General features: G+C 37.6%; 1 protein-coding gene across 2 annotated transcripts in view; it reads left to right on the forward strand.

The window, feature by feature from the left end:
• pigq (phosphatidylinositol glycan anchor biosynthesis, class Q) overlaps positions 1-23,800 on the forward strand; it is a 34,400-nt gene that overhangs the window by 1,172 nt on the left and 9,428 nt on the right. The window contains exons 1-5 of one of the 2 annotated variants that reach the window (XM_039773776.1): positions 7,586-7,749; positions 11,899-12,608; positions 12,722-12,853; positions 13,356-13,476; positions 21,058-21,184. In XM_039773776.1, coding sequence (XP_039629710.1) covers positions 11,941-12,608; positions 12,722-12,853; positions 13,356-13,476; positions 21,058-21,184 — 1,048 coding nt within the window. In that variant the 5' untranslated portion in view covers positions 7,586-7,749; positions 11,899-11,940. Of the gene's footprint in view, positions 1-7,585; positions 7,750-11,898; positions 12,609-12,721; positions 12,854-13,355; positions 13,477-21,057; positions 21,185-23,800 lie in introns of those variants that run through there. The other variant, XM_039773777.1, reaches the window with a different exon arrangement.

Raw genomic sequence — 23,800 nt, forward strand, 5'->3', positions numbered from 1 at the left:
CTGACTTTGCAGTACAATGCATCAGTTCTTCAAGCCCTATGTACTTCTTCAATTTCTTCTTATTTTATGTGTCTTCCCCCCACCTACTGTATCTCTTGCTTCATCTGTCTCTCCCCTCAGTTTGTTGTTCAGTCTCCTTGACTTTTCTTTCTTTTTCCATTTTCTACAGTTATTTTTTTTATAACATTGACCTTGTGACCCAACGTTTCTTTACCATTCTTTTTCCCTTTCCTTTCTAATATATTCCTGTGCACTTTCCAGGACTGTTTGTTTCAGATTTAATCTTTTTTTGCTCACATTCTGTATATTTATCATTTCTTAATAGCTTCTTCAGTAAACTTCTTTGTCTTTCATCTTTTCTGTATTCCACTTTAATGATTGGTTTCACTTTCTGTATCCACTACAGCTTTCAGTAAAATTAGGATATGATTTCTGTTGACATCTGCATTGTTTACACAGTTTTCATACCATGATGTAATTGATTTGAAATTTTCTGAAATCACTTGGATTTCCTTCCATTTATACAATCTCCTGTTTTCTTGTTGAATGCATGTGTTCATCAGACAGAACTGAGTTCTCTTACAAATTTCTATCTATATCTCATCTCTGTCATTTCTTTCCCCAGGCCAAATTTTAATGCTTCACTGGAACAATTTACTTTTATAACCATTGTGCTGAATTTTCCCATTACAATCACATACAGTATTATTTTCCTTTTTTCATGACTTTCTCAGTGCGTTGTTGGCATATAAACTACTATTACTGCTACATCTGTAGAGTGCGCCTGCAGTTGAACCATCAGAGCTGTGACTGACATTTTCCACCTTGGTGACACATGACTGTGACTGTTGAGCAGTATCAAAGGTGCTTCTCTCTGGGAAACAGCATGTGTGATAAACTTAAAATTAGGAGTGCTACATGTTTGGATCTATTTATTAAAGAGGGCTTAACTAGATAGATAGATAGATAGATAGATAGATAGATAGATAGATAGATAGATAGATAGATAGATAGATAGATAGATAGATACTTTATTATTTCCCAAGGGGAAATTCACATACTCCAGCAGCAGCATACATAAAGAACAATATTAAATTAAAGAGTAATAAAAATGCAGGTATAACAGACAATACCTTATGATGTTAATGTTTACCCCCCCGGGTAGAATTGAAGAGTCGCATAGTGTGGGGGAGGAATGATCTCCTCAGTCTGTCAGTGGAGCAGGACATTGACAGCAGTCTGTCGCTGAAGCTGCTCTTCTGTCTGGAGATGATACTGTTCAGTGGATGCAGTGGATTATTCATGATTGACAGGAGCCTGCATAGTGCCCGTCGCTCTGCCATGGATGTCAAACTGTCTATCGGTTTAAGTAAATGACAGGTATTTAATCAAACACTAACAAAGTCTGTTGATTAACTTCCAAGTTGTATGGTTGTTTGCTTTTTGTTATAGAAAATACATTAGGTATTTCAGTCCACATACTCCAATTACTGCACTTAGTGGAAAAACTAAAATATCTGAATGATCAGCAGACATTGATAAAGCATTTGTTAAACTAAAAGAACATGAACAGTATCTTCTGAAACACAAACCTCAGCTTTTTGTATTACAAAAGCCTGCCAGACAAATACATATGCCACCGCTTGGGAGAGTGGCACTGAGAGGATAGTGAGTAGACAATACTGAGTTGACTTTCCACTTAAGATGTATTGGTTTTACATGTGTTTTGTTGCATCCATTCCAGAACTGGTCAGTTATTCAGTAGCAATCATCTTCTGAAGCAGTAGGCACATAAATTACCCCCAACATGTGCTTGACTTAAGTTAAAAAACTAAGCACAAGTTATTTTACTACAAAATGTTTAAAATTTTATTTTACCTTTTTTTTATTCCACAAAATGTACACCTTGCATTTTCTTTGGCTTTTTGGATTTGATTACGAAAAGAGTTGTATATTTTTCACTACAAATATCTTAAGTAAAATGTTTTGTAATTCTGTATTTTGAACTTAACCTGATTCTCATCATGGATGGTCTTTTCATAATCTGCCACTTGAGACACATAATCTATCACAGTCCCCAAGACTGAGGACAGATCCATATAATGATATTAACACTAAGCGTCCTCATAAGTAAGTGTCTTACAAATTAGATACACTTATGAAGATTATATCAAGACTATTTGACACTTAGTCATTACTTGGAACTGCCTTTTCACAGGGACTAACATAAGGCATGTACAGGATACTGGATGTCTAATTCAACAAATGAATCAGATGGTCTCCAAAAGCAAAAAAGGAAAAAATAAATAACTGTAAGTATCTGTCACAAAGAGGAAAGCCTCAGGTTGTGGCAGTGGCAATGGATTGTAAACCACAGATCCTTGGTTCGACTCTTACTTCTGTCATTGCGTGACTTTAAGGACATCACTTATCCTGCCTGTGCTGCTAAAGTAATAAACCAAATCCAAACAGTTGAGTTATGGACTAGAACTAGGTTTTAAATATAAGACTGGTTTGCACTAAACATTTTTAGCTGTTGCCCATACAGAAGGATGGGTCTGAAATGTGTTTACAATAACACAGAGACAGATAAGGCATACAGCACACTAACAGTGTGTTATGCACTCAACTCTAAATATGACATATTTCAGATTGAAAACTTCAACAACAATCCTTTTCACAAGCTTGCTTATTTTACATGGAAGTTTCTAAACAGTTCTGATGCCAGTCCTTCATGCTCAGTCTTGCAGAACCATATCAGAGTGTCACATGCATGTATTGCATAGATATGGAAAAGAAAGTACAGAGTGAAAACCCATGAAGGCAAAAGATAAAAATCCCATACACAGTCCCTGGATTGCACTGACCACTGCACCAAACATTAATGTAGCATTTGGCATCAAAATCATAGTCCTAAAATCCTCTTTTTATTTCACATGGAAAAAAGGAAGCAGATTACCATAACAAATCATCATCACCATAATATCACTCTAAATACCATTTTTAATGATTGAATATATGACATAGTACTTATATGCATGCATCAATTTTAGTATTCTAGAAAAATTAAAATCCTTGATTCCAGCCATACATTTAGTACTTACTTCTTTAAATTCACTTGGCACTTATTAGAAGCCAACTATGCCTGTGGTGCCACAGCATCCCAGGGCACACTCTCCCATAAATCCATATTCACTTTCATCTAGTCAATCAAAAACTCTACATTTCAAAAGTGTCAGTGTAAATGTGACCTGCAATTTGCTGAGCCTCATTTTTGGGTCTGTTTGTTTCTTGCATACACTGACTCCAGCACTCCAAATCTCCATGAAAAGTAGAAGAGAGAAATGGGAAATGGCACATTTTATTGCAGAATTAAAATGTAACTTAGGCCAGGCCAGAAATGTATTGACATGGTTAAGAAATGTATAATTGTAAGAAAATATTTGGCAGGATATTATGGAAGCACTACGATGAGGTTCAGCCACCTGGTGCGTTCGTTCCCCAGTTTGGATTGAATCCATCTCTTCAGCTTATATATAGGTATTTTCTGAATTAAGACTGTTCACTAAACACATTCACCTTTGAATAGCATGCTGGTTACTATGAGTCACTTTCCGGCTATTGTGAATACTCACACACACCTTCAACATCTGGTCTCCACCATCTCTCATTACATGGCATTGTTCTGACTTGATCAATATCCAGAGTCCAAAAGTACTAGTCACAAATCTAATTATTGATTAGTGATTTCTTAATATAAAACAAAAATAATAACATACAGTGCATCCAGAAAGTATTCACAGCACATCACTTTTTCCACATTTTGTTATGTTACAGCCTTATTTCAAAATAGATTAAATTCATTTTTTTTCCTCAGAATTCTACACACAACACCCCATAATGACAATGTGAAAAAAGTTTACTTTAGATTTTTGCAAATTTATTAAAAATAAAAAAACTGAGAAATCACATGTACATAAGTATTTCCAGCCTTTGCTCAATACTTTGTCGATGCACCTTTGGCAGCAATTACAGCCTCAAGTCTTTTTGAATATGATGCCACAAGCTTGGCACACCTATCCTTGGCCAGTTTCTCCCATTCCTCTTTACAGCACCTCTCAAGCTCCATCAGGTTGGGTGGGAAGCGTCGGTGCACAGCCATTTTAAGATCTCTCCAGAGACGTTCAATTGGATTCAAGTCTGGGCTCTGGCTAGGCCACTCAAGGACATTCACAGAGTTGTCCTGAAGCCTCTCCTTTGATATCTTGGCTGTGTGCTTAGGGTCGTTGTCCTGCTGAAAGATGAACCATTGCCCCAGTCTGAGGTCAAGAGCGCTCTGGAGCAGGTTTTCATCCAGGATGTCTCTGTACATTGTTGCAGTCATCTTTCCCTTTATCCTGACTAGTCTCCCAGTTCCTGCCACTGAAAAACATCCCCACAGCATGATGCTGCCACCACCATGCTTCACTGTAGGGATGGTATTGGCCTGGTGATGAGCGATGCCTGGTTTCTTCGAAACATGACGCCTGGCATTCACACCAAAGAGTTCAATCTCTGTCTCATCAAACCAGAGAATTTTGTTTCTCATGGTCTGAGAGTCATTCAGGTGCCTTTTGGCAAACTCCAGGCGGACTGCCATGTGCCTTTTACTAAGACGGAAGCCACTCTACCATACAGGCCTGATTGCTGGATTGCTGCAGAGATAGTTGTCCTTCTGGAAGGTTCTCCTCTCTCCACAGAAGACCTCTGGAGCTCTGACAGAGTGACCATCGGGTTCTTGGTCACCTCCCTGACTAAGGCCCTTCTCCCCGATCGCTCAGTTTAGATGGCCGGCCAGCTCTAGGGAGAGTCCTGGTGGTTTCGAACTTCTTCCACTTACGGATGATGGAGACCACTGTGCTCATAGGGACCTTCAAAGAAGCAAAAACTTTTCTGTAACCTTCCCCAGATTTGTGCCTCGAGACAATCCTGTCTCGGAGGTCTACAGACAATTCCTTTGACTTTATGCTTGGTTTGTGCTCTGACATGAACTGTCAACTGTGGGACCTTATATAGACAGGTGTGCGCCTTTCCAAATCATGTCCAATCAACTGAACTTACCGCAGGTGGACTCCAATTAAGCTGCAGAAACATCTCAAGGATGATCAGGGGAAACAGGATGCACCTGAGCTCAATTTTGAGCTTCATGGCAAAGGTTGTGAATACTTATGTACATGTGTTTTCTCAGTTTTTTTTATTTTTAATAAATTTGCAAAAACCTCAAGTAAACATTTTTCACATTGTATTTATGGGGTGCTGTGTGTAGGATCTGAGAAAAAAAATGAATTTAATCCATTTTGGAATAAGGCTGTAACATAACAAAATGTGGAAAAAGTGATGCGCTGTGAATACTTTCCAGGTGCACTGTATGTCTCCAATATTAAACTAATAAAAATAGTTATTTAATTAGCATTCATGAACACATTAAAAAATTTGAATGTTTCCATCACGTCACATTTAAGTAAAAAAATGAAAAGAAACGTAATTAAAATTTAATAAATTAAATAAATTTAAGAAAATATTTAGTCAATCTAATGTTTTTAAACCGATCTCTCTCTCCATATATAAAGCAATAAGACATTTGTCTGTTCATTGTCCATGCCCTAGCTCAGGTGTAGTGTCATCCATTGCCAATAAGAGAGTGAGAATGTCTAATGCACAAAACAAGTGGCCAGAGTAAGATGGTGAACCATGAGGCATACATTTGTGTGTCATACTGACCACAACAGGGCTGGGATGTCCGATGAAGAAAGGCAATGAGAAGCAAAAAGAAAGAGGGATGTAAGGGCTGGCATACAGTATGCAGTAAACAAAGATTCATAAATGCATGATGCGATCAAAACAGACAGACCTAACATTTTACCATTAAGTCCGTTGTAATAAATGGGTGTTTTGCTATGTTATGTAAACAATACATATTTGTTGACATTGTGGAGGATTGCCGGCTTTCCATGCCGGTCCGCACCCCCAGGCCGCCAGGAGGAGCTCTCCCGACAGCAGGATCATGCCCCGAGGTCCAGCAGGGCATTATGGACCTTGTAGTATTTTTACACAACCCTGCTGGATACCTTGGGGGCCATCAGGAGTTGCTGTGGGGGGGCTTATGGGCTCTTTCATGCCCTATGACCCGGGAGTACATCATGGTCACGTGACAGGAACGAACAACGTGCTCCCGGGTTAAAGAAAAGGACTGATTGCCCTGACCCGGAAGGAGTACGGAACTATGGACTGTCGGGACAGGAATACCTCCGGGTCAGGGGCTATAAAAGGACGGTGCCTCAGTCCAGACACTGAGCTGTGCTGGTTGGTGGAGGAGCAAAGTGTCTGGGCGAGGAGGAGAGAGTGTTGTGTTTATTATAGTGAGTTTATTGTATATGAGTAGTGTGGAGGGTGCTTGGTGCACTGAAGAAAATAATAAAAGGTCTTGGACTTTTACCTGGTGTTTGGAGTCATACCTGAGGGTTCAAGGGAGCACTAGCGCCCCCTACTGCCGCAACATATATACAGTAACTTTTCTAGTTTTTGTCACATCTTAGTTTTTTTGATCCTAAACTTTGTTTGGTGTCCTGTCGTTTGTGCACTTTTTCTGGTGAATCCCTAAAAATCATCCAGCAGTAGTCTGCCATTATAATGCCATCCCAATGTCCCTGGGACCTTCCTTCCATGTCCTTTATATTCTGATGAACTCTTTCAACTTGCCACTCCAAGATTTTCAAGGAAAAATTACAAATGTGACTCAAAAAAGTGAACTTTGAGACTCATGTTGCCCTCTAATTTATTAAACTTACCTTATAAATTTCTCACAATTCTTTATCATTTAGATCTTTATGGTTAACTACAAATGTATAAATTACTTTGAAAAACAGCCAGGTTCCTTCCATGGTTGTACATCGCACCATCAAATTCTGCATCAGTTATTAGTTTTCCAATATCGGGCCCAGCAAAAGAGCACTCTTTCAGTTTACCTTTAGACAAACATTTAGCACAAACACATAAAACAGGCTCAATCTTTTGATAGGTCTTTGACAAATTACTTTATTAAACCAAGCTTAATATGAAGAGGTGATAGCTATCCGGATCCGCCAAGTTCCAGCTTTTTTTGACTGGCCGTTCCTTTTGAATCCAATCATGTCTTCGCTCTGTTGTCCCAGTCACATGGCAATCTTCTGTACCCTGACTGCTGATTATAGTTATTTTTTAATAACATAGAGTTTAATATTAGAAAATATTAAATTATAACAAAATGTCTTTAAAATAATATACTGATATTTAAATTATAATGCAAAAATAATTTAAAAAAACTGTAATTAATAGCTATAAATGTGTTTTGTACTAAAATGTTACGTTTTGGAGAAAAATATTTTTATTTTTGAACTCGGCACCCTGAAATATATAAAAATCAGTTGAAACGATCAAAACAATTTTTCAGTGTATACCTGGGTAATGAATTGAACACAGGAACGGAGAAAACAAGCGACACGCCGTTAAAACCAATCGTTTTTGTTTCTAAAAGGAACGAAAAACACAGGGACTGCGCCTACTTCGGATCTTTTTAATTAATGGACGCCTTAGGAACAGTAAATATGGCGATTTCCGCGTCATCGTACTCCCAGATAGGGTTGTGTTTTTCTGCATGACAACTGAACTACTGGCCAAATGGACAAGCCAGAAAACTACAACGGCCAAGGTCAAAAATGTGGAAGACTCCAGGTAAACTGCTTTTATTATGAGTGCTATTTCCTTAATTAATGTTTGGCGTCACAATTGACTCCCTCCTCATTAGCGTGGTACACTGGTGGAATTTGTAATTTGGTGATTTTAAGGAGATGATTTCCCCTGTAAAATTACAGCGAGTGCATGAAACGTTTATTTAAATTTACAAAGATATCTTATCAATCAGTTAAGACGACCTCGTAACTACACCTTAATTGCAATCGCGATTACTTTAACTTGAGTGAATTAATTTAATTACGATCAGAACAGTTTTTTGAATAGCACATAACTTTAAAAAAACTGTTCAAAAATAATATTCATCGTATTAATACGTACTCAGTTTTATTAGGTGGCGCAGTGGCTGGCTCCCAAATTTTGCTTTCATAGTCAAACCCGCTACTCTCAGTCTGGAGTTTGCACGTTCTCCCCGTTTTTGTTTTCCTTTCACATCACAAAGATGACTGTTTTGGGATGATTAAACTGATTTGCGCGGGTGTTCCATTTAGAACACTCACACCCGATCCACGGTTAATTAATGCTTCGCGTCCGAGGCTGCAAGAGGCCCCCTGAATCGGACAAGACGTAACAACAAAATAAATGGGCCATTCTAATACTGACATTATTAGTCTACCTCTTTAACTGTTTGACTTTATAATTATGTGATTATGTAATAAAAAAAAAAACTTAAGTTGTTCGATGTATACCCTCACTCAAACTAGTCCCTGTTTTACTGAATTTCAGCCATTTTGTTCAAATGGATGCACTTTACAACTGTCCGAAACGGATCGTTACTATAGGAACGTATTTCCTACTGCATGAAGGTCACAAGGTACTCATAGCGTTGAAGGGCGTCCTTTATTGTAGAGCGTCATCCTGTGGCATGGAAGTCTGATGAAGTACTGTGCATTTTTACTATAAAAAATATTCAACTGTTTTCCTTTTTTGTGGTCATATCAGTTATACACTTGTACTAGAAATGTAACGTTCGATCCATCTTGATGTGAAGCAAGACACCGAATTTTTCGGGATTCCTCACCATTTTTGTCCATTATTATTCGAAAAACGTATTTTAAGGCGATTTTTCGGTCATATTATGTGTAGGAAACTACACTCTTATGATAAAAAGTAAACCAATTGGAGCCTGATGATCAGAAGGACTTGAAATTGTGCATGCCACATAAAACAACCCCAGGTGGTTCACAACTTCAATGGGATACAAGGGTCATTTACTCCTTTTTGCAAATCTTTGGGGGAAAAAATGGTGATTGGTAATATAGGCATGTGTATTGTCCTTTTATGCTATTTCAAGGTTGCTGATCATGAATATGATTGTATGTTTGATATTTGATTGTTTGCCACTGGTCAAGGCCCTCTAAGAGCCTTTCTCTGAATATTAAAAATGAAAAATTTCAAACTTAAGCATGTGGGGGAATCATTTTAGACTATTTCAAGGTCGATGATTACAAATGTGATGTTATTTTGAGGGATCTAGCCTTCTATGGACCTCTATCAGAAGGTGAAAAATGACAAATTTCTATTGTAATAAGAATAGAGAGACTTTAAATGAAGCAAAGAGTAAATCATTAGATTACTTATGAACACCCTGAATTAGAGTACCTTATGCTAATTCAGAATGCTTTATACTATACATTCTAACATCACTAGTGACCCCAGTTATGTAGCTGTCTGACTTGCTTTTCTTGTAGTGCAAAGTGATCTTCTTGGTTATGGTCTTGAGAAATGTTTCCGATATCAAAAAGAAGAATAAGAATTATAAATTTACCTAGTGTTTCTTTACTCTGATCAAGGTGGAGCTTTTTGACAAATAACATTATCACACATCATTACGGATTAAGGAGGTCTGACGATTGGTAGATGAACATATTTTTAGTAGTTGTGTTTGTGACACCGAAAAGTTGAAAAGACAGACTTCTGAAGGAGTGTTCCTAGTAATTGCTGTTTCTATGCTCCGTGTACTTTGAAAGATGCTATCTATCTGTCATATAATAAAATGCTATTGTCTGTGTATATGTGTCCAGTCCCTCCGAGCAACCTGATTGGTTAGTTTGAGTTTGTTCAGTTTGGCTTTGGTGATTCATTGGTAGAGATGATGTTAGAGGTGCGAAGTTCAGTTTCTGATTGTGAGTTTTTTTTTTAGTTTTACATAAAGGAGTTAAAATTAATCATTTCAACGATAACAAAGTGAATACTGTACCAAACAATGTTGGGTCACTAAATGTGAACAAAGTGCAACCTGAGTAGCCGTCAAAGACGCAAAGTTTTCACAAGAATACAAATGATTTTTTTTAACAGTCTACCATTCATTGGTGGTAGTCAAAAACAAAACAGGAGGTGAACAAGGCACCTCAGTATGACAGTCTGAGAAGCAGGCTTTATGGGAATGTGCATGAGACAGGAAGAGCCAAGCAAAAGAGGCTGAGACACACAAGGATATTGAGTTAAAGCATAGGAGGAATACTAAGTCACCTTAAAAAAAAATGGGAAGTATCTGCAAGAATGTTAATGATGTTTCCACAGCGAGTGAAAGGGGCCCTACTACCATTGTTGGTAGTTAGAAAGCAGAGAGGAACCAAAAATGTACCTTAAAACATCAGTCAGAACAGCGGGCTTTATGGTAATGTGATTGAGAGAGGGAGCATGCCAGGCAAGAGAGGTTTAGAGACATGAGAATACCAAGAAAAACTGTAGGAGGAAGGCTGAAGGTACACATAGGGCATCCGCTCTCTGCTGTTCTGTATCTACATGCTTCCCCTTGGCTATTTTATTCGTAGTTTTGGACTGGGTTAATATTCTTATGTGGATGTAATTCAGTGTTACAAATGAAAATTCATCAGTTTTCTCAGCTTACAACTTGCCTTAGTAAAATTAAAACCAAAAAAACTGCTTAAGATTAAACTGCAACAAATCTGAAGTAAAGCTAATTGACACTAAAGCTCACCTTAAGAAAATTAGCTTCTCTTCAATCACTGTAGGTGATGATATCGTCAGAGTTTCTTCTACTACAAGGAATCTGGGTGTTGTTTTTTGATTCTTTCCTTTCTTATGCTTCCCACATAAATTACATTTAGAAAGTTTTTTACTTCCAACTCTGCAGTATATGCCACTTTTGGTCACTCCTCTCCTTTTCTGATGCTGAGAAGTATGTATATTCTTTTATTAAATCCTGCGTCGACTTCTGTATCGCCATGCTGGCAGGTGTCCCTCTTAATCTGTTATCTCATCTCCAGTTGGTTGAAAAATCTGCCATGGGAGTCAGAACACAGACCTTCAACTACAAGCACATAACACCCATCTTACTCCACCTTCACTGGCTCCCTGTGTCTTATAGGATTGAATATAAACTTCTATTACTAATCTGCAAAGCTTTAAATGGCCTTGCAGCAGACTACATTTCTGAGCTTCACCTTCACAATGCTCTTGTTTCCCCACTAAGGCCCACTGATTCTGACAGTCTCATTGTACCCCAGAATAACCTGTTTTCCGTGGGTGACAGAATCTTCAGCTTCATTGCACCCAGACTTTGGAACGATTTCCTTAAGATCAGCCGATTCAATTAATTCTTTCTTGACTCAATTTATTATTTCCAAAAACAATAAAAAAAACAGTTTATTTCAGAAATCCATTTAACTTATCCTGACATTCTGACCATTCTTTCTGTTTACCATCTTTTTCCAGAAGCTCAGGATCGTTGGTATTTGAACTGCAAATTATGTCATTTTTGGGGGTTTCTTGTAGTACTTATATTTTTATATTTTGTTCTGCTTCATTGTCTCTTATTCTATGTTGTTTCTATGTTTTATGCAAGTATTATTTTAAATAATTTATTTGGCCTGTTGTTCATTCTGAATTTCTGTGAAGGGCTTTGGGCATGGGAAAGATCTAAATAAAATGTGTTGTTATTATTATTAAGAGATATCAAATATTAAATATTTTTCAAATTTATTCTACAGGAAACCTAGCTAGTTTAGAATTATTATAAGGGAGAGAGGCTTTAGTTTATCTGTTGGGAGATTGAATTTTAGTTTCTTTTAACACCATTTAACTATGGACATTTTCCACACATTATGCATTAACAATTTTTGGTGCCTCGAGTAAAAAGACATTCTTATTTCTATTTCTCAACAGCTCAATATATGAAACGTGTGTGTTTGGCAACAATCCAAAGCCATGGTGCTGAAAATATTTTTCCCACAGTGCTGTGTCCAGGCTGAAAGTGGCCTTTTGATCGGCCGCTGGCTCCCTAAACACAACTCGGCTGTTGTTTTGGCTGTCGTCCACTTTCCTTTCATTCCTTGCCAGGTAAAGCAATATCTGTGTCAGCTTAAAAATCTGATTAAGCTGGAGCTTGCCATTGTAGGTTCATGGAGCAAAGCTGTTAAAGGTCAGGAGAAACAGGACAGCTTCCTGGAGGATCTCTGCACTATCTTTCCTCAAGGTGACTGGCTTCAAATGTACAGTGAGAAGGGAAAGAGGGGATTTGACTGTCGTGTTATTCCGAGAAATGGAACCAAAACCATGAACAATGACAAAAATGTAGTTATCATCCATTATGACCAGCGAAAAGTGATGCTGTCTCAGCTCCACCCAGAAGATGGCTTGGTTCTTGGCTCTCGGACAAATGTGTCAGAGCTTACAATGGTTTTCCAAACTGTATCCCAAAGCCAGGAGCTCTTCCATTCAGACAAATATGATGAAGGACCATTCAAAGTGACCCACTGGCAGTCAGAGGGCAGGGAGGCAAGTATCATCATTGAACTATGCAAGCAGGCCTCAGTTCCTGTATGCTTCGTGATTAACTGCTTTCTGACTGTCTGGTTCTGGATGTGCAAAAGCAGGTAAGAGACTTCACACACAACTCTGGGGTGAGGAGAACTCTGCCATTTAGCCTTTGGCAGTCCAACCATGGCCTGGTCAGACTGACTATTTGTTGTTTTTGTTTACAACTCAGGATCCTAAACTTGTGGCCTGCACGCTTTGTGTCTAGCAAGTTGTCCACCTGTGTCCAGTTGAACCACCGGGCAGAACAACTACAGATAATGAGCAGTCCCAGGAAAACATCTGAGCATTTGGAATTCATGAGGTAACCTATTGTTTCAGCACATCCTTTAACATGTCTGGCGTTTTCCTGCACTCCATATTTTTCAAGCCACTCCATTTTGCTCCTTTGCTCTTCCCTTCATCTTGCATGCTTCACACTTCTTTGTTCTTACTCTCCTCTCTTTCTGTTTGTCTTTTTTATTTATTCTTTCCCCCCAACCCCTACCTTTTACTTCACCAACTTCTTCCAGGTAATATTCCCAATTGGGCATTCAAAGGAGTCTTATAGGCAGTGGAGACTTGAGTTGGACAAGATATATAGCATATCATCTGAGCTAGACATTCTCTGCTGGGAGTCTTTGATTATGCAGTGGATGATGAGTTTTATTTTTATTTGTCTTTGGAGCTCACAGGCAAGTGCTTTTGGGAGTCAGTGATGAATTGAAGAGGTTCATTTTAAGTGCGTTAGTTACTTACATGTTGGTTAGACATGCAAGCAAGAATCTCACTGTACTCTGTTTGTTTTTTCTTTTTTATATCTGCAGGAAAGGAAATATCTTCTTGTCGTTCCTTATCGATTTAGCCCTTGGGCTGCTGCTCATCTCTTGGCTGTACAGGGAAAATCGCATTGCACGCCTTGCTGACATGTTGGTCCCTGCAGCAGATGTGAGTAGATCTTCAAAAAGAGTGCTACACACAATTAGCTGACCCTTCATTCTCTCATCCTTCAATTAGAATAAGTGCTCTATGTTTTGGTGTAGTTGGATAGCTTATGTTAAAAAAAACCACAAAGCTCAGTGTCCAACATATTTTTTCAGCAGAATATGTTGGTATATAGCTATGTAAATATTCTGCAGTGCAACTACAAATATGTCAAAATTTTGAGAAATCAAAACATTCTCTGAGCATAGTTTTTAATTACATGTGAAAAGCAACATTTTAGTTTTTTTATTTATCTGTTTTCTGGTAGTGAATAGGAGTGAAAGCCTTTTTCTAAGTGGTTTTGTCAGCTAACCAGGAACAGGATCCCTAGACAGAGCCCAGTTGGAGTATCTGGACAATCACAATCCAATACATGAGTTGTTAGAAGTGGGTGCCTGAAGGGTGTAGTGGTGTAAAGTGTAGTCTTCCAACAGCAAATATGACAATTATTTGCAGAACTGTGATGTAGTAAATGTAAATTTAGATATCAGTAGCAAAGTAGGGACATTTTGTTACTTAAGTGACATATTAAGTACACATAAAGGTGTGGATAGTGGTAACAAGGGTGAGAGGTGTCTGGAAGAAATGTGGAAGTTATTTCCTATTTTGATTTCTAAAGGAGCCTCTATGGCATTGAAGGAAGAAGTTTGTGAAAGCTGTGTGAGGAGTGCTATGTAGGAGTTGTAAGAACGTGTTTAATATTTTTATGCCTCGGATGCAGTAGAATGCAGATATGGAAGCTAGAGATCTTCAGCAGGCTCAGTGTGTTTCAGTTTGTATTCTGCAATTACTTAGAGGCCATGCCAAATGCCGTAATTTTTCATTGATGTTTATTTTATTTTCTAACATTTTCACATTTGGCTTTGGGTTTCTTTACTGTATGGTGGAATTACTTTTCAACTGAGTGCCTTACCTCCCTATTTCACTTTTGCACATTATTATATTTGCTGTTATATACTGGGACTGAGTTGTGAGGTGTGCACACAAAAAAATTACATTTGTGAATTGCTAACACTGGTGCTCATAATCTGTACATAGCTAAGCTGTATCTTTTATATTTGTTCTTTATTAAATAATGTACAATCTTCATTTGCTTACTCACTCTGTCTTTGTGGCAATGCTCAGAGTTCAAAGGACCAGGCCACTCAGCATTTAGCAACAGTTTCCACAAACGTCTTAGGAATTCCCAGATGTCCCCAGGTAAACTGAACATTTTCCGGTATCACATGGGTCTGTCTAAGGCTTTCTCCCATTGGGTCATGACTGGTATAACCCTGTGGAAAGTGTTCGGGGGAATTCCCATAACATACACAACATACCTAAACCAAATCAATCGGCTCCTCTTGATCTATAGAGGCTTCTGTTCTATATCGCAGTTCGACTTTCGCGGCTTCACTCTATCGTGGATTTTATATGTATGCATATGTAACGCAGATATTTCACTGCTTCGCGGGTTTCTGTGGGCAATGGGTCTTTTTACTTCTGGTACATGCTTCCTCAGTTGGTTTGCCCAGTTGATTTCATACAAGGGACGCTATTGACAGATGGCTGAAAAGCTACCCAATCAGAGCACGCAGTTAAGTTCATGTGTGCTGATTGGCTCAGTGACAGAGCGCCGAATTCGATTCCACTGCGTTAACCAGGAAGTCTTGTCTCGCTCATTTAGCATCAACGTGTTTTGCTGTGTAAAGAGTTAACTTTTGTGCTCTTTTGTGTTTATCTGCATAGTCAAGCCCTTTGTTATGGCTCCAAAACGATCTGCTCCTGCTACTGCTTCAGGGGCAGTGCCCAAGCGCCAACGGAAGATGCTAACGATTGCCGAAAAGGTAAAAGTTTTGGATATGTTGAAGGAAGGGAACAGCTACACTGCTGTAGGACACCATTATGGCATCAATGAGTACACAATTCTTTTTATTTAAAAAGGAGGAAAAGAATATAACATCTACAGCCGCAGTGTCCTTTAACCAAGGCGCAAAACGAGTTGTAAGTGGACATAATAAGGTGGTAGTCCGGATGGAATCTGCTTTAGGGATTTGGATTGAAGACTGCCGGAAGAAGAACAACGGCGGTGCTACACAATCGCCTGAAGAGGCTCCTTTTAGAAGAGCTGTAACGCTCTCCTTTGTTGTGCAGTAAAATTAAACTCATCGTTATCAGACAAGTCGTCATGTCATTGTTGGTGAGTAACCATAATTAATTTTCTATGTACGGTACTTAGTACATGTACGCATGTTTAGTGTCACTGTACACAATTTTTCTTGCATTGTACGTTTTTATTGCTGGTGGCCTGTCTGTCGTAATGGCTGTAACATATGTGATATCGGAGACGCTCTATCTTTAAAATATTATTTAGGTTTTACTGTATATAAACAGTGTGTTTACATACATAATTTCAACAAATCTTACCTAATATCTAAGAGAATACAAAGGGTTTATGCTGTATAACTGTGCGGGAAATGTTTAGAAGAGTGTGGGAGAGTTTACAAGGGCTTAAAATATATAAAAATAACCATATAAACATATGGTTTTTACTTTGTGGATTTTCACCTTTTGTGGGGGGTTCTGGAATGCAACCCCCACGATTGAGGGGGGATCACTGTACTTTTGTTTTGAACTCCTTTGTTATAGAGAACAAGCTCATCAAATCAACAATGCAAACCTCATTTGTATTGCTGGTATCAAAAATCCCATTTTTTCACTCACTACCCAGAGTTCTCTGAAAATTTCTGTCTTGTTGTTCAAAGGGTTTCATTTTGCAATGTGAAAAAAAATGGAGAAAGGTGCAAGTCCACTCCAAGACACATTCATATGCAGGTAAAATTCCGTTATAACAAACTCCCAGGGACCTAAAAAATATTTTGTTGTAATGAATATTTCGTTGTAATGAGATTCTGTATTTGTTACTATAGTGCTTTCTTTAACTTTTATCCAGGCGTTTGCAATCATTTCAATAGCTTCTTTTGGGTTACTTTTAATCTCCTCCTGCCTACAAGTTATACTGATGAGAATTTTTCTCAGTATTTTCTTGCGATAATACACTTTCATGGTGCAAATGATGCCCAAATCCAATGGCAGAAGCACTGCCGTGTAGTTGGGTGGGAGGTATTCAAAGTGAACATTATCTGAATGTGGGAGCATGTTGTGGGCAGCACAGTTATCAGTCAGGAGCCAAATCATTATTTCTTCTTCATATTGTGAGGTTTCTGAACTCTTTTGAGACCCCCCACTCCCCACCCAACGAGAACGACACGCCCAAGTGCGTCCTGAAGCGCAATTGCAGCGTCTGTGGAAGATTGTTTGTCCGTTGCTGAGGCAGGCAGTAGGAGGCTCACATTGCTGCAGTGAAGCGCCACAGAAGCAAATCATAAAAGATCGGGGTCACACTATAAGTCCCCATCTTGCACCCTAAAACACGAGGCTTAGTCTCAGTACTTTAGCAAAACTAGCTTTATTCATCTTTACACAGGAACGGCACAGTTATTTATTGTAGTGTGATCTGCCACTCTGCTATACACAGACATAGCAGTCAGGCAGGATCGTGGCCAGGTCAGTGATCAAGTAATCCTGTTACAGTATCTGCATTTACAATTTATGTGCTCCTAACCTTGTATCACCCATCGTGATCTTTTCTGTTTACTTTGGCGGAGAAACATTGCTCTGTACAGATGCAGAGATCGCACTTCAGGGCGCTGTTCAGCTTACTGTCTAGTTGGGGGTGGTCCCAAGATTGTTTACAAACCTCACATTTTCTTGAATGATTGCCGCATTAATAGGAATGTTTCTTGAATGAGCATCACTGAACCACATAAAAACATTTTTTTCGATGTCTTTAAATGCAGCAGTTCACATACGTTTGCAACCCGAGATTTTTCTACTTTTTTTGCTCTGTCTTTCAAGAAAGTTGACAGTGTCGATGGCGAAATTCCGAATTCACTGGCAACATCTTTTTTCTTTTTGCAGCAATCGAGAGCTGCAAAAAATTAAAGTTTATTTTTTCTAATATGAACTGTTATCGTTTTTCCGTGTCTGCCATTTCTATAGGAGGGTGACAATGAATTAAATTCCAATGGATGTCTTTCAAATGTTGACGAGCAATAAGTAAGAGATATCACTGAAAACCGCAGGAAACAAAAAAGGCGTATGAGGAAAGTTTGAAGAAAGAAAAAAAAATGACAGTGTTTCTGTGTGGGGATCGTTGTGCACAACTGAGTTGCGGCCACAGAACTAACTGCTTTGTGGATGATTCATTCAGGCATTTCAAGGTCTTTTGTGCACTTTGTTGTAATGAAAGTATCTGCTGAATGTACTTCGTAGTAATGAGATTTCTATAGACTTGTGTCATATGGGAAAGATATTCGTTATAATGGAATTTTACCTGTATATACCTCTTTTATGTGTTGTAATCACCAATTCTTCTGACACCAAGTTTTTAGTAAGCTAGAAGAAATAGGAGTTTGCAGAGAAAAAACCATGCAGACAGAAGATAAAGTGCAGTGTCTACACAAAGGCATGGGTTTTGAACCCAGCTGAATCTGCGATTCAGCTTAAAAATTAAATATTCCATTTTATCCTGTAATACTGCAAAGTGGTATTTCAGGAATAAATGGAAAAAAAAACTTTATTTTATGTTGTGCTCTTTACTTTATTATATGCTTAAGATCATTACACACATCACCATACACAACTCTTCTGGGCCCACAAGCATTACAGAAGTACTTGTGAATGTCTTTTAGGCCTGAGGCTAAAGACACTTTCCAGGCAGTTTAACAGTCCAGAGACTGAGCACTACATGATTGTAGCAGTGACATGTGAGGTGATGTAGCAGACCCTATAATGGGTCACTCTGTGATTAATGGACTCTCACATATTCTGAGTGATCATGTTTTATAGCTGCTGAAATTGATTAGCCAAAAGCTGAAGTGGCTTCCAGACAAACGGTACGGGAACAAATTTTACCATGCACTACTGCACTAGGAACTCAATTAAACATAGGATACTCTAATGTAATGCATCTTGAGCCTGATTTCAAATGATAAGACTAATTTACGATATTTCCATCTGGACATTCCAAAGTTAAGGACTGCTGCTTAAATATAAATGAAATTATGAATTACTAATGCAAATGCAAATATACAGTGCCTATAAAAAGTATTAACTTCTTGGATGTTTTTCACACGTTGTTATATAACATTGAATCACAGTTGATTTACAGAAATTTGGAATTCATGATATTGATAAGGTGCTGAACGATTTGGGGAAGATGTCTAATTACAATTTCTCTGACAGGTATTACCGTTGCAATTTGATTAGTGATATAATTTTTTAAAGTCACACTTCAGTTCAATAATATATACAGTAGGTCAGTGTAATAGATTGAGCATTACCGCATGAGATTGTGATTTATTATTCTTTGTTAATCCCTTAGGGGAAATTGTGTTTTTGTGTGACCTTTGAGGGTCTGAAGGCAGGACCAGCCATTGTTGAGCACCCCTGAAGCAATTTTCAGATTAAAGGCCTTTCTCAGGTGGCCAATGGAGTAAAATCCCTTCTGGTAATAATGGGATTTGAACCAACAACCATCAAAATATTATCTGCTTTATATTCTAATACAAGGATGATGTTTTGGCATAGAACATAGAAAAATCACACATATCACTGTTAATCTGTGACTTGTGGCTCAGGAGTAATTTCTAAATATTTCACAGTTTGTAACCAATAGAACATTATTCACTGATGTGATCACAAGAAAAGACAATGAAATGTCAAAGTGAAAACAGATGCACAATTCACAATTATTTTGCGTTTTATATTTGTAATTATTTTAGACTACTTTGCAGAGATATTTTTATTTGCACTGTAAAATGATGGTGTCTCATGTATAAAAGGATTCCCTCAACTAAGAACAGGCTTATAAGAGAGCAGATATCTTTATATCCTGACTACAATTTTCAGAGGTAGATTTCTTTAGATGGTCTTGAGATGTTGTGAGTCCTATGTGTTTAGAGGCATGTGCAGTATTCACTCTCCTCACCCATATGTATGTATTGTGTATATAATTGTAACACATTTTGATTTACTGCTCTCTAGTGTGTGTATTGTTGAACATTTTAAGTAAAATTTTAAAGATTTATGCATAAATGAATACATACATTTAAACTACAGCTTGAATAGTAAAGCTAATTGCATCTTAACCTCTGTACAAAGAAGAAACATGACAAGTCACACCAAGCTTCATTTATACCGAATTGATGATAGAATTTTAAAGTCAGGAATACAATACACCACCCCCAACCTTCAGCATAAGAGTAGCCATCCTGGTGAGACGAATGAAAAGCAACTATTATTTGAGTACAAAACAATCCTCTTTCATATTGAAATAACACACACAAGTCTCTGGCTTGCTTAAATGACAGATGTACTATGCTGAAAATGTAGTCAGCAGTTATCATAGCCATTTAGTTGCTTATTTCTCTTCTCTTACTCCTAGATTTGTGAACTTCTGAGCAAGGTGTAAATTGCACAGTAATATGATGAGCCTAGCTAGATTTACAGCATAAGTGGAAGCCGAGCTGATGTATATTTTTGTTTTTCAGGGTCCTTATTACATTTTTTTTTATATACTTTTTGCATTTAAACATGACACTATGATTAAGTATTATTTAATATGGATGCTAAAAAAATAATTCCTCACATTACCTTTCTATTTGGGATAACTCTGTCAGCTAGCATAGTGTGGTAAGTAGGACAAAGTAACAGGAAACAAAAAGAGATTGCTCTGAATAACTGGAAAAGACACATATGGGTGCAGTTAAACAAATCTTGAGGAAATCAAGTGGTTAAAATGTTGTTTACATCTTGAATGGGTTCATTCAAGTACTTAATTTTACACTATGCATTTTTGTGCAATTATTTGCGTATTTTATATTTTTATATGTAACACAAATACTATACAGTATTCGCAATAATACAATGTACAGTTCGGACTTAATAAAATGGTGTAAATTTAGCTTGAAGTTTAATGAATCGGCCACACGAACTGCTGAATGAGCTCAAACCCATTGATATTACTTCTATGCATATATGGTTGTTCTGAAATACCAAATACTGAAATAACTACTGTAGTCACAGCATCAAGAAAAAAAATGTTTGCCAGATGCCCAATGAAGAAACCCTTTCTGCTAGTTATCATTTACCTTGATCTGTTTTATCTGTTTTTAGTGGTGCTTAGCATTCACACTCAATCATTGTCCATGTGGAACATACACATTCTCCTTGGGTCTGTGTGGGTTTTCCTCCCACATCTCCAAAGATGTGTGGGTTCGGTTATTATTATCTTTGTGAGAGAGCATGCATGAGTTGACCTCCAAATCGAACTGGTACCCCTGTCCAAGGCTGGTTTCTGCATTGTTTTTTGAAGCTGTCCTGACAGGCTCCAACCCCTGACTCTCTGAGTTGGATTTAGTTCATTTTAGAGTGTTATGTATCAGTTTATGGTGGTTTCTTCTACTTTTTATGACTTTATTTATCTCTATTGTCTTATTTTAGCGTGTTGCAGAAGAGCTTCAGCAGCTGTTGCAGTGGTTGATGGGAGCACCTGCTGGGTTAAAAATGAACCGTGCATTGGACCAGGTGCTAGGAAGGTTCTTTCTCTATCACATCCACCTATGGATCAGTGAGTGTTACCTTGTTTTCAGAATCACACTGGACAAATAGACCAAGAAAGTTATTTTTATCTAACAAGTGTTTTCTTTTTTAAAATGCAGCTTTTTTTTCATTTGAAAACTTTTTTGAGACGCGACAAACTGTCCTATGCAGTTTCAATGCAATAATTCGTGAACCCTTGGAGTTAGATTAATTACTTATGAAAACGTTAGTCAGATCTTCAATAAAGTTGTAATAATAAATACACACAATCGGTTTAAACAACTGCACAATTACAATTGAACTTTTTGTTGACACTGATTACATTATTTAAATATTGAAAGTCTAAGAAGGAAAAAGTATTTAAATGTCTTATTTCTCCAAAACCTAACTGGAGTTAGGTATTCCAATGAATGAGATGAGATTGGAGGTTAAACAAAGATCTCTAAAAAAATATCTGTTCATGTGAAACCTGATCAGAAGAAATAACAAAGGACCTTAGAAGGAAAAATTGTAGAGATGCCTTAAGCTGGCAAAGCCACAAAAATTCTTCTAAAAGTCAGAGTGTTCAACAAGACATAGTAAGACTAATCATTCACCAATGGATAAAATTCATTACTGTTGCTACTTTCCTTAGGAGCAGTGTTTGAAGTGGGCTGGAACATTGGGGAATGCTATTCAACTGTTTCTAAAATTTTCATTCAAGCATACTAATGCTTTACAAGTCTATAGAGGAAACTTAAAATGCACTCATTTAAGTGCCATATTTTTTCACAGATTGGTAGATTTTGATAATGTCAGTGCAAGGCCTTCATATGATTGTTTAAAAAAAAAAAAAAAGTTAACAAAAATTATGACTTTTGTACATAACAGTAAACTCCATATGTAAGAAACTGAATTTGCTTGGCCTACTGTATCTATGAGCCAAAGACTTAGGCTGTTAAAAGAACAGAGTAAATGCCCCATGTCCTGTAGCAGCACAGGCAGCAAAGATAGTTGGGAAACTACACTAAGAAGGAAGATAAGTATAGTGACTTGGATCTGTGAGGAAATATGCAGGTGAGAGCCTGCAATGGGGCAGAGCCATGTGTCCAGTGGCAGCATAAAAGGAGCTGTGCTGAACAGCATGACAGGCTGGACAGAAAGTGGTGAAAAAATATTGGTGTTGTGTGGAGGCCCCTGTACTTATCGGACCTCTCCCAATTATAACAGTAGAGTAATCGTAAGAAAATGACATCTGCTCAGGTGTACAGCGAAATTTAGTCTGTATCTATCATAAAATGAAATGAACGGTCCTTACAATTACCATCAATTGCTGATGGTGTCCATGTTGATCTTTTCTCCATCACATTTTTGGTCTTTACATATTAAAGAAGAATCAAAAGTGCACAAAAAAGCTTTGACAATTACCCATGAAAGAAAGCAGGAAAAAATACACCTTATTTGAATCGGATTATGTTCTTCTGCTTTATGCACACTTTGAACATATTGTTTTTTTGAGGGGTTTCATTTTCAAAAACAAAAAACATACCTGGGAGTTAATGAGGGGATTGTGTGCATAATTAGTATGACTTCCTTCCTTTTTTTTTTTTTTTTAAATTCAGGTATAGCTGTCTGACTAAGATCATGGCAAGTGCATACCATGTAGTGCTAAAAGAGGTTAAAATGAGCCCTGGGATAATAGCAAAGGGCCTGCGAAAATGGCTTGACTAGCCAACATCACTATTCGTGTGTCTGCTTTAAAAAAAAAAAAATTAACAAGAATCAGGTTCATAGAAGGAAACTACTACTCTTCAAAAGAAACAATGAATGTATGTCACAAATCTGAAACAGACTAGTTAGATGGTGAGTCACTTGAGTCTTAAAAAGGCTGGCTAATGCCAGATGACTAAGACCAAAACACAGGAGTGTAAATCAATAAAATAATGGCTTAAACAGAAGAAAATGTGTAATCTGAAATGGCCAAAGTAGAGTTCAGACCTCACTTCAAGTGCCTTTATCAAGCCTGAACAAAAGAGAGCTGTTTGTACAAGGAATCTTAGAAATAATTATGTAAGGAACAGTGGTTTAAAATTCCTTCTAACCACTGTGCAAGTTAAATCATCAGTTGCAGGAAAGGTTTGATGTAGGTTATTGTTGTTAAAGGGGATTTTACCAGTTACTAAATATAAGGATTCACATACTTTTCTAGCCTAGACTGTTACTTTTTTAAGCAATATGTTGAGTATTGGCAAGAAGAAGTACAATTGTTTATTTGTTTTTGCTTTAAACTGATTGTGTGTTGTTTATTGTTGTGACTTTATAGAATATTAGACCATATTTTAATGAGTAATAAATCCAGAAATCAAGGTAATTGCAAAGGATTCACAAGGTTTTTTCTTGCAATTGTATCTAAGAAAACTCCTAATGAAAAAAGCTGGAAAGAGAGAGTTGCGGGATATAGAAACTTCTGCACATTACCATTTGTAGAACAAGCTAGATCTCTTTGGCATCTCTTTCAGTGCAATGCGGAATATAGAAACCTCTGCACATTACCTTTTGTAGAACAAGCTCTTTGGCATCTCTTTCAGTGCAGCCATTTCTGTGCAACTTTTTTCTTCTAAAATATTTTCACAATTACTAGTTCCCCACTTGTGTTCTTTTGTTT

Source organism: Polypterus senegalus, chromosome 13 (assembly GCF_016835505.1).
Source record: "Polypterus senegalus isolate Bchr_013 chromosome 13, ASM1683550v1, whole genome shotgun sequence".
Taxonomy (NCBI): Eukaryota; Metazoa; Chordata; class Cladistia; order Polypteriformes; family Polypteridae; genus Polypterus; species Polypterus senegalus.